This window comes from Micropterus salmoides, unplaced genomic scaffold (genome assembly GCF_014851395.1).
Source record: "Micropterus salmoides isolate LMB-PRFRI ecotype aquatic unplaced genomic scaffold, ASM1485139v1 Ms_hic_scaffold_14, whole genome shotgun sequence".
NCBI lineage: Eukaryota > Metazoa > Chordata > Actinopteri > Centrarchiformes > Centrarchidae > Micropterus > Micropterus salmoides.
This window is the reverse complement of record NW_024040485.1, coordinates 1,272,876-1,284,783: the sequence shown is the minus strand read 5'-3', so window position 1 is coordinate 1,284,783 and position 11,908 is coordinate 1,272,876. Positions and strand designations below refer to the sequence as shown.

Sequence of the window (11,908 nt, the reverse complement as noted above, 5' to 3'; positions counted from 1 at the left end):
CTATTATGTAATTTCCTTTTAGATTAGATTCCTTACATTTTTTAGATTGGCAATATTGCAGGCTAGCTCTAAATAGCCCTATGGCCATTTAACGATAATAATAATAATCGTATCGATAATCAGCATCATCATCATCATCATCATCATCATTATCTTACGTCCACATCCCCGTGAAATTGTCGTGCTTGACCTAAAAGCGTCACTGCTGCTGGGTGGATGCACTTGTTGCACAGTACCACAGCGATGAGGGAGTCCACTGACATCACCTCGTCCTCTATCATAATATTTCCTGGCCAACATGAACGTTTGTTTTGTTAGCGACACCTGCTGCTTTAATCAGAGGAAATACGAGCTTTATTCCCATTAGACTATTATGGTCGTCTTCTGTTACGGCTATTCACCAAAATAGCCAAGCTATATAGAAATATTATCAATTAAGATAGGCCAATACAAAGCTATAGCCTTAACATGTCTTAATTTAGGCAATTTCTTGGGTAACAGACAATTGCGAGGTCACGTTGACTCGTTTTTATCTAATAGGCAAGGTCATCCGCAAATTTCTGTGAAAACCATTTTTTTTTTTTTGCAATATAGGCCTATGTGACTACATTGTATGACTATTCAGTCAAGACGCTAGTGCCATGTAGTGTAAGGAATATAGTTTAAACATTCTAGGGTATGCTAAACAACTGGATATCTAAATTGGCTGATTTGTGAATAGAGTCTGGTATAGGAGAACAGCCGGAGTCAGTGCAGAGCTCAGCTGTTTGTTCAAGTCCTGACAGTGGAGGGCAGGAGGCGTGGCGTTCTGGGGGATTATCTCGAGGTGCGCTTCACGGACCGAGCTGTGATTGGTTGGCGCTCCTGGTAAACGGCACGCGACTATGGATGTCGCTATAAAGAACACTCGCGTGCCGTTTCTTCAACTAAAACAACTGTTGACCGTGAGCAGCTAAGAAAGAGCAACAAGTTCATAAAAGGAGAAACAACGTGTCATTGTTCCCGCAACAACAGAAAGACGCAGCAGCGCAGACAAAGATGGACAGTGTGCTGGACCCTTTCTCCGGACTCGACTCTTTCTCGTCCCCTCCTTATTTCGACGATGACGACTTTTTCACCGACCAGTCCTCCAAAGACGGACACTTGGACACAGATGACTTTTTGGATGACGATGTGGACTTCCTCACCACTCATTTCCAAGACTATTACAGCAAAGACGGCGGCAGCAGAGTAGCTCCTCACGATGGAGACTACGATATGGGAAACTTGTCCTTCTCCTCCTCGTCCTCCACCTTCTCGTATGGCTGCGCCGACAGCACCCCGGACCTGTCCCCTCACGGCGGGCCCTTCCTGAAGCGCAGGAGGCGGATGAGATCTGAGATGGAGATGCAGCAACTGAGGCAGGCGGCCAACGTCAGGGAGCGGCGGAGGATGCAGTCCATCAATGACGCGTTCGAGGGGCTCCGTTCCCACATCCCGACCTTGCCCTACGAGAAAAGACTCTCCAAGGTGGACACTCTGCGGCTCGCCATAGGCTACATTAACTTCCTCGCCGAGCTCGTGCAGTCTGATCTGCCCATTAGAAACTCCAGTTGCGAGACGCACACGCAGCCGAAGAAAGTCATTATCTGTCACAGAGGAACAAGTAGGTCCATTTAAATATCATATCTCTAATCCAACTTGTTTTTTTCTTTTTCGAGACGGTGCATTAGTCATGGTGAAAAAGATGCGTAGATGTTTTCTCTCTAAACACCTGTCTTCCTCCTATCCAGAAACTTCACGCATTTGGATTTATGCGAGCCGAGTCCTAGTGTTTTGATGAAGGTGATGAAAACAAAATATCTGATAGTAATGTTCTTGTTCTACTTTCTTTTTCCAGGATCTCCGTCTCCCAGCGACCCGGACTACGGCTTGCCTCCTCTGGCAGGTCACTCTCTGTCCTGGTCGGATGAAAAGCAACTCCGGGAGCAGAACATCATCCGTACCGCCAAGATCTGGACACCAGAAGACCCCCGAAAACTGCACAACAAACCAGGCCTCACAGACATTGAAAACGAGCCTCCTTTCGGCCTTGTGACCTAAACAGAAACACCAGAGTCGTCCTGACTCGTCCTGTAAGACGCACATTATAAATGTGAAGACCGTTGAGTGGATTAAGTTAATACTCTTAATGTGCACTCGAAGGCGCATTATAAACACATGAGCACCATGTGAGTTTACTGTACACTTTCCGATATTGTATTCAATGTTGTACATAGTTTTATCACGTTGATAATTTTATTTTTGTAATTCAGTCAACTGGCAATCATGTATTTATTTTATTTTATTTTATTTTACAAGTGATAATATATGTTTTAATTTAATTGCAATGAATGTGAGGAAAAAGTATATTGTTGTACAATGATTTATATTTATTTTTACTCTGCAAATAAAAGCACTTAACAAACTATTTATTTATTATTGTTGTTGTCTGGTCAAAGATGAAAAAAGATGTTCAGCATCGACATGTCAGCAGCCTGTACGCCTCTGCCTCAGTGTGTGAATGATGTGATGTAAGAAGTAGAAGATTATACTTTATTAATCTAACAAGGGGAAATTCAGTACAGACTTAGGCCTACTATTTACCTTATAACAAACAAGTGGAAGATTTAAGTAGTACTGAGCAAAACGCTGATGAAATCCACGCGATGTGGCTGAAAGCTCAAGGACCTTTTGTCAGACTAACAACAAATGTTTTTATGAATCTAGGCTCTGGAGAAACTTTTTTTTCCATTCTAAAACTGAGCATAAATGAACCACACAAATGGTTTTGTTATAGTTCATCGCCAGCCATCAGCTCAAAGACGGATTTTATGTCAGCATATGTTGGACCTTCAAATAACGGATGTCTATAAAACATATGATTTCTGTCAGATGTAACAGATATAGCCTAATATTGACATATTATTATTATTATTGTTGTTGTTGTTGTTTTTGTATGATGCTTAATGTAAGGTGCAACCTCGTCAGTAAACAAATACTAATACAGCCCAATACTGTAACTTAAATATGTAAATGGTATGCTAATCAGAAAACACTGTATACCCACAACAGCTGATGGTGCTTAAAGCGCACGCGGGCGTGCACCAGTATGGTGGGGGCTTTTGAAAGTTGCTCTGTGCTGCCAGGTGCTGCCGGGACAGATTTTCCCGTAGTAGCGGCATCCTTCCAACATGTGTTCCTCGGCCTCCTCTGCGGCCGCCCCCCACACCACCAACACGCTGCCGCATATATGAACCATGCGGGCCCAAGAGCTGCAAACACCAGGCTGAGGCGACCTGCGAAGTACTGCCGAGAGGCCGCTCTCAGGATTTAAAAACCTTTGGCACCACAGGTGGGTTAGCTCCTATTGCTATTTATCAGAACTATTATTAGATTTTGTCATGTTTGAACCGCTTTACAGCCAGATTTCAGGTAGGCCTATAGCCTTTTGTTGGGATGCCACATTCTTCTGCAGTTTCACATCACTTATTTATATTCGGGGAGCTCCAGTATCTCTTTCTCTCTCTCTCTCTCTCTCTCTCTCCAGCAGACAGTCCGGGTCCTCTGTGAGTCCGTCCGATCCTCATTACTAGCGCGACAGGACCATGTAATCCTATTACAGCCATTAGAAAGTCAAATGTTAGCGAGTCAATGCTGGGCAACTTCATCTCTTTGGCAGGAGGGCCGGGTCCACTTCGACTGTGCGGCAGCAGAGCCGGGGGTTAAAACAGTGGTTTCATTGTAGTTTCTCGCACCTTAACGCCGTATTTGAGCAGTTGATGGTTTTTAGTGTGCGGAGCGCAGAACGCCTCCCAGCACCCTTTGGTACGGTCGCAGCCAAGCGGAAAGGACAGGCTGAAATACACCCGGCTATCTTGTCACTCCGGCTACGGGCTTGGCAAGGCTTAAAAGGACGCGGCCATTTAACTGTCTGACAGGTTTTAGCTCCTTTAGTTCTCAGTAGGCCTGGACATTGGAGGACCACGCCAAGCGGTAATTTGGTTGAAAAAGGCTCGGCGCTGAGCCCAAAGGCCGCGGATCACACACACGCAGCGCATTACAGTAGGCCGGGGCAGAGCTGTACAGTGCCGCAGGGAATGGAAATGATTCATCCCAGAATTCTAACGAAAATATGCTGACAATACATTCTGATTTCTAAATGTAGTCGGAACGCTGAGGGGAAAAAAATCTGATTTTAGCCTGATTTCTGTCAAATTTCAGAGAGAGGAAAAACATTCCAGATATTAAGTTGTGTGTTTGATATTCAGGCATTCAAATCACAATTCTAAGGAAATTGGATATACTTATATATTGTTATAAAATAGAACTGATATAGCCACATTGATATAAAGACGGAAAATCCATGGGAACAGCTACAGCAGAATCATTGTTAGGCCTATACACCAACTGAGAGCTGCTTTCTTTAAAATGAACGTATTTACTTTGAATACGTTTGTACATTTCGTTGCTGATATACATTTGCTCACATGTAAGTCAAATATTGGACTTAATATGCTGCCTAAATATGTTGATACTGCGTCACTGACACCTTTCCTTGATATATGCACTAGTTGAAGCACTTTAAAAGTGCTCTCACTTTCAAAAGTGCTTCAACCTATGACAACAACAACAACAACAATTCCATAACGTCTTACTATTCTATTACATCTACAATGTTTCTAGCTCAGATGCTACTTAAAACATACCATCATTTAACTTTTACACCATATTGTGCTCTATGCTGCTTTAACCCTTAAATTCACTTCATTTCACCTGAACATGAAAGGTTTTAAGTGTTTCAAACATTATAATGAATATTTTCCATGACGTTTCAGGTGTTACATGGGATTACTATAATAAATTTCAAAAATTATACAAGCCACTTTTGAACCAACAGTTGAAGGACATTTGATGTCTCAATGTAGGAAGATGCAATAAGGGAGCCCTTTTACGCACCAGCGGATGTGAGTGTGTTTGCATACATTGATGAAAAAAGAATGAAGGCAATAAAGGGAAAAGGCTATTAGGTCTGAAATTTCTGCGGTGATTAAAAGCAGTGTATGTGTGAAGCTTTAGTTAATCAGCCTTGACTGATGCCCTACGAGGTTGTATCGCCTCTAATGCTGTAAAATCCGCTTTAAACCCTTATGTTAGCGCACTGGAAGAGCCACAAATCGGCTTGTTCTTTTCTTTCCAACATGGCATCAGGGTGCCAGCTTTGAGGCTGACCTGGCCAGACTCACAGGTCCTGATCTGTGGGCGCGGTGAGCCGTTGGTAACCAACAGGTGTCTGCTGGGTTCGCAGTGACAGAGGAGGCTGCAGGAGGAGCTGAGTGGCAGGGAGGGGATGTAGCCGGGGCCATTCTCCCTTCCGGTGCGCTCTTTTCTTTCAGACTTTACCTTCAAATCTAAATTACATCTTTATGAGCGCGTCCTTGTCCCGCTGAGACAGATCGGTCTCCGCCGTCTTCTCCGGGGATGCACCTGGTAGTTCAAACTTTGTCTCTTTTCATTACCTTGCGCCTGAGTCCCGGGACAGCAGCTGCCTAAAAGCAAGCAAAGAGAGAGGCCCTTGCAGTGTCTTCGAGACGGGTTGGCACCGTTATCCACGTCTTTAATGTTCCATCAGCCTTTGTCCAGGACACAATATGGCAACTGTAAAGCATGACGTTTTGCAATAATAAAACACATTTTCAATGATGTGACACCGGGATGAAAGCTCAGCCAGGCTAAATGTGTCCCCGCGTTTGTTTTGTGCGCCCTCAGCCAATTAACAGCGAGATCTTTTCGCTGCGCCTTGATAAGCCAATTAAATTTATGTCTTCTATTTTTTTCAAGGAGAGAAAGGAGGTGGATTTGGTGTGTTCTCCTCCTCTGAACGGCAATTTTCTTGCCATCACCTGGTGTTTTCTCCACAAGAGAGCAAACTGTCCCGGGTGCCCCCGGAACCATACGGCTCTCACCATCCTGCACCATTGTTTCCCGCGTTGATCACTCATTACAGGGATTCAACAAATCCTCTATTAGCTATGTTTTGTGTCATATTTTCATCCGCAAGATTAAGCAGATGCTGCGATTGTAAAATCTAAACTGTAGGGCTACTCAGGCTGAAAGAGAGACGGGCACTCTCTTGTTGAGAACGAGGGAAAGAAAAAAGCTTTGGGCACATCTTCAGAGGAATAAAACATTTAGGAGCCATAAACAGACTTCAACCTGCTCTATTTCAGCCTTTGTGTTGTTTGTGAATAATTAATGTTAATAGGGACAGGTTTGTATACTTTGAATGCGGGACCACAGGTGCGGAGTGACAGGATGAATAACCGGCCTTGATTTTTGCCAAACCTCGAGGGCTCTTGTGCACGGTCTCCAAGCTGATGGAAAATATTGTCATCTCTTTGATTCGCAGCATTACTTTCACCGAGAACAAAGCCGGGTGATGAAAAGCTTATGTTGGAGTGAAACGGGCAATGACGGTGGCCGCTTCAGACTCCTGAAAGAAAGAGAAAGGGGCGAGTCAATGCCAATGCGCGCTTCTGGTTTTGTGCGCAAGTGCTCCATCTAACTCAAATAAAGGAGCCTTTCCAACTTTAAAGGACCACTTTTTGCCTTTAATAAAGGCTGGACGGCTGTAGCCATTAAGCATATGGTGCTAAGGAGCTGGTCTTTTGTCACAGTGAAGCCCTTGAGATACGAACTTGTGTTCTTTCCGGGATATTTAACTTCTTTAAAGCGCCAACTTTATGCGCCGGCAACAAGTGGCTCTGGGGCGCACAAGCAGCTTTATCGGGTGGCTAAGACAGAATAATTAGAGGGAAAATAATTAGAAGAGGATTTTAGTTCTTTCTGACACGCACTGTCGTACATTTTAAGGAATTTATTTATTTTTTGACCACGGAGAGAAATGCGTTACTTTGGATTTGTTCCAAAGGACTGTTTTTTTTTGTGGCGCTTTTGGCGCACGAAAATCCATGGCAACGCATGGACGGACTGGGAGTAAAATGAGTGCGCATGGAGAAAATTTTACCTCTCTTAGAATACCGGATTAAAATAAGCCCAATTTCACAGAAATGTAATCTTATGATAAAATGATATACTGTAGTTTACGATTTAAACGTACATTTCAGTCAGAGGCGACATCTAAGAACGCGTCATATTCAAATATACTTAGGAGCTTTCTATAAAAACAAAAATATCCATATAAACTTTGATTTTGGGTGCAGTGTATTCGTGCGTAAAAGCTGAACCAGTGTTTCCAGTTTTGCCTTACTGCGTAATGATAAGTCTGCTGCGCGCTGGTTTAATGCAACTACACTTGGCTGCATCTCACTCCCCTATGAGACCCCCAGAGAGATGTGATGTACCGCATTGACCAGTTCTTTGTCTTATGTATGACTTTAAGGACAATCTAATGTGTTACAACACATAACAAGTTAAATATATTTTTCAACATTACAATAAACCTTACCTAGCAAAGCCTAAATAACTGAATAGGTTTTATATTATTTTGAGAATATACATTCTTTGAAAGGTCTGGTCTGGTTAGAATTATTTTTTGAGTTTTTCCTTCCTCTGTTATCTCCACCTTCTTACATTCTGGCCTTAGAAATAACTGAATGCTCATACCGGTAAATTGTGTGTGTGTGTGTGTGTGTGAGAGAGAGAGAGAGAGAGAGAGTGTGTGTGTGTGTGTGTGTGTGTGTGTGTGTGTGTGTGTGTGTGTGTGTGTGTGTGAGAGAGAGAGAGAGAGAGAGAGAGAGGTGTGTGACGGAGCCAGCTGGCCACTTCTGGCCCCTGAAAAACCCCCCTGGTGGACGGAACACGGCGGGCTGACCTCCGCGCCAGAGGACGGGAGATGTGCCTTTGACTGAATTAGCCATAAAGACGTCTTGCTATGATCTTTGTTGCGGCTGAAAGCAGGGTGGATATGAGAGGCAATGTGCACAGCTTTTGCGTGCCCCATCATGAAATATTACAGTCTATTCAAGAGGAAGCTCATTTGAAAAGATATGGAAATGAATCAGTCTGACTTGGCTCTCAGAGCAGACCAAAAAAAGCAATAAATGAACAATTACATATAATAAATAAGTAGATAAGAACTTCCATTCTCAGGGAAACATTATCTCAGGATTTTAGCAGTGATTCATGCAGCGCGTAACCCGCACGTGTTGACAAATGATGCATTTTCTTTTTGACTCTTCCTGGAAAAAAATCCCTGAATAACTCAACAAAAAAGTGATGAATTACAGATATGCTAATTTCAGTCACGGCCGTTTGTACGTGTGCTTCTTCATCAATCTCCTACATTCTGCGCTGCTGATCCCCGTCGTGCGCTAGAGGACACTCAACCCGTTTAGACCGGGGCTCTTTTGTTCGCCTCCAACACTGACTTCAGCCTCCAGAGAAGGGAAAGGTTTTTTTAAGTTTTATACCCCCACCCCCACGCCCATCCCTTGCTCTGTCAGTTGCCAGGATTCAGAGGTGTAAAAGCATGCATCATTTTTCACCAGCTCTCCGTTTTGATATCGACAAAAGCTGCTGCTATGGAACAGCCTCTCCGCTTGTTCGCTGGCTTGAACTTCACTGATGTCCGACTGCTCTCTTTTCCTCATCTGAACGCGGCGCAGCAGGGATGGATTTGCAAGACAAATGCAGCTGTGTGTGTGTGAGGGAGTCAAGTGGCACAAAAAGGCCGTTTCAGTCAGCCGACGGCATGGAGAAAGTCAGCATTATGCGCACGTCAAATCAATCAAAAACAAAAGCCCGCATGCAGAAAATTCGGAGTTTATGGTGTTGTAATGTCAGCTTATTTTTGTTAAATTGCGAATACCGCAAAGCAAACTTGTTGGTGTAGTCCAGGAAGTTGGTCAAAAAACTCGAAGGACCTGCTGGCCTTGTGGGTGTTTTTCATCCAGAATACAATCTAAATAGAAAGAGTACAGTCAAGACCTGCTCTATATGAAAAGTGCAATGAGATAACTTTTGTTGTGAATTGGAGCTATATAAGTAAATTTATAGCAAATTTATAGCAAATTTCTCTGCGTTAAAATGATCCTCCAGTGATCTACATGAAGCAGGGACAATTATACTTAAGTTGTGCTTTTGTGTTTTCTAAAAACAGAAAACCACTTAGTGTTGACAATCACCTCCATGAGCAGAGAAGAGAGAGGAGTCAGCGTTGGGATGTTGACGTTTCTCCATCCAAGCGATCTCCTCGTCCTTGGATCGGGCAGCTAGGAGGGGAACCCTGCACCAAACCTCATTCAGAAGGGCCAATGGAGGTGGAGCTGATGCAACTGGGCAGCCACTATTTGGAACCGGAGGAGCGGCAGCGTTAGATCTCCAAACGCAGCTGTCTCTCCTGTGGCCGTACCGGTTACTTCCTAGCCGCCTGCCCCAGACATCCGTTAAACTGGCAGATTCACTAGGAGAGAGGACTTTCATGCCATTCTCTCCTTGCTCCCGTTCCCAAATCCAAGCACAACTCACCAGTCAAGGTCAGTCATGCCCTCTCTGGATTCAGGTGCAGATGAGAGCTTTTTAGATTATGAGGTAAGCAGCTAAATTTCCCCTTGAGTAAGTTAAACAAACCGTACTTAATAATTGTCAACATGAAAGCACGTATTTAAGTTGATCCAAAATAATGTTTTAAGTTAGATGAAGAAGCTTTTTGGCCACAATAAAACACATTTCTAAGTAACATGAACTTAATATTTAAGTTGATCTCTGCAAGTGGCTAACTGGCTAACATAGCTACTTGTAGTTTATAAACGTAGCTATCCTACATGCTAACCAAAGTGGTGGCCAATGGGTAATCCCATATTAAGTTAGCTTGCCAAGACGTTTTCCCTGGCTGCCTGGCCACCTATTATGCCCGCATTTAAGCTTACTCAATCAGTGACAGGCTACAGCTACTAGCTAACTTTACCTCGGCACTCAGACTGTACTATCAACACTGCTCAAATTTCAGAGTAAGGACTTCCAGATTTCGGTATTTGGTTACAGTAGGCTTTCACCAACAGAATCATGAGCGAATGCAAATATGTGTAATTAACCATAAAATTACTTACCATTCACCACATTATGCTTCAATGAGTTTCAGCTGTGGCCCTGTGGTCACTTGTCTGGCCTTGAACATGCCCGCACATGCAGGAGAGGGAAACTGTGGGCTGTTTACACGTCATCAAATTGTATTTTACTTTAACAGAACTTAAAATTAAATTATCTTTTGATTAACTTAAAATGTTAATTAATACACAACAATATATATGTTTAAAGGTCCCCTGAATCAGTTTTTAGAGTGCAGTTTGTTATTAAAATTGTAACAAACTTTATCATGTGTCTCTTCATTATACTCCCACACAAAAATGCTGGTTTTAATGGTCAAGTATAGCCTATAGTTTTTCATTAGATTCCAGTCAAATCTGATGTTCATTTTTAAATGTTGCTCATGGATCGTGGTTACTAAATAATGATGCCAGTCCATCGCTTGTATGGCGTATATGTCAGCTGGTTAATTTGCCTAATCTTCTCAGGTTTGGGTACTTTTGGTGTAAACTCAGCTCAGATTGATCTATTGACTTACTGCATGGCTCAGCCTTTCCCAGCAGCCACCTGTATAGTTTGTCACGTCCTGGGGTGTGTTTCCCAAAAGCATCGTTGCTAACTCCCTTGGTTGGAACTATACAGTTGCGACGCAACCGTTCCCCAAAACCCTAGTTCAAACAATGGCGATAACTAAGTTGGTAACTTACATGGTACAAACCATCGTTAAGCAAGGTGTTCCCCAAAACCATAGTTCCGACGAACGTTCGCAAACATTGTCATTAAGTTGCATAGTTCAAACTACAGCTTCCAACCAGTGGTTAGAAGCTCAGTTCATGGTGACTACATCACAGATATATAATATTGGGCTATAATTGGGATGGTGATGGCACGTAGATAAGATGCTTGCCTTTGGTCTGGGAGACTGGGGTTTGATTCCCACTGTGACCCCTGAGCAAGACACTTAACCCCTAGTTGCTCCAGAGGCGTGCGACCTCTGACATGTATAGCAATTGTAAGTCGCTTTGGATAAAGGCGTCAGCTAAATGAATAAATGTAAATATGATAAAATTGGTGGCCACCCCAGTGGCACATGCATGAAATACTATACCCTGTCTATATTATGTAACTCTTGGTTTTGAGTTAAAAGGTGCTTAGCAGCATATAAGTGTTGTCATATTAGGCTCTGGACTGTGATTTTTATTTAAAGAGAGGCCTCTGATTTGTTTATTTAGATGCCTATCACATTTCTAAAACGGTTCAGCCTGCTGCTGCCAGTGTGTTTTTTTCTGGAGGTAATTTAGCGACAAGCTGCAGAAGACAGAAAAGTCTAATTTATTTAATATACAGACAGTCAGTAGCCTGGCTAGTTTATGATACTTTTGTCAAGTTTTGTGTATTGTACTGTGTGTAAGAGCTATATGCGTCTGCAGACAGCAACAGGTTAGCACCATCGCTAACAGCAAGCTAACGTCAAACAGACACAGTCCCACTGGCAGAGCCGTGCCGGACCTGATAAGCACCTTTGGCTTCGAGGAAGACCATCCTGTGCCTGTCTTCATCTTTCTTTGAGGATTGCAAAACGAGAACAGTGGGAGTCATCTGGACGATGCTGTGAAACTGGGCTTAAAATTACTTTAAAGAGTAAACTTCACTGCCCAACACAGGCGATCCATTGAGCAGCAAACAGGGGGAGGAAAACAGCTACGAGCTCAGTGACAGTCAGATCGTAACGTTTACTCTATCTGTGGAAAATGTTCAAACAGCACAGGGCCGCAACGAGTCAACAGACTCTGAGAAACCCAGAAGTATAGTAAGGTAAAGTAAGCTGTGTTGAGTGAAAGCA

General features: G+C 43.2%; 1 protein-coding gene and 1 long non-coding RNA gene across 2 annotated transcripts; one reads left to right on the top strand and one right to left on the bottom strand.

The window, feature by feature from the left end:
- Window positions 1–943: 943 nt before the first annotated feature.
- ptf1a (pancreas associated transcription factor 1a) lies at window positions 944–2,429 on the top strand. Its single transcript, XM_038719414.1, has 2 exons — window positions 944–1,645; window positions 1,880–2,429. The coding sequence occupies exons 1-2, from the start codon at window positions 1,039–1,041 to the stop codon at window positions 2,080–2,082; spliced, it is 810 nt and encodes a 269-aa protein (XP_038575342.1). The 5' UTR covers window positions 944–1,038; the 3' UTR covers window positions 2,083–2,429.
- Window positions 2,430–8,786: 6,357 nt separating this feature from the next.
- Window positions 8,787–9,241, bottom strand: LOC119901601. Its single transcript, XR_005444222.1, has 2 exons — window positions 9,165–9,241; window positions 8,787–8,941 (listed from the first exon to the last, which is right to left on the bottom strand). It is a non-coding gene; the product is annotated as an uncharacterized LOC119901601 (long non-coding RNA).
- Window positions 9,242–11,908: the final 2,667 nt, after the last annotated feature.

Excerpts from the sequence above, each read along its gene's own strand:
- ptf1a (XM_038719414.1), top strand. The coding sequence starts at position 1,039 with ATGGACAGTGTGCTGGACCCTTTCTCCGGACTCGACTCTTTCTCGTCC. Across the intron at positions 1,646-1,879 it reads TATCTGTCACAGAGGAACAA|GATCTCCGTCTCCCAGCGAC; the intron begins GTAGGTCCATTT and ends TTCTTTTTCCAG.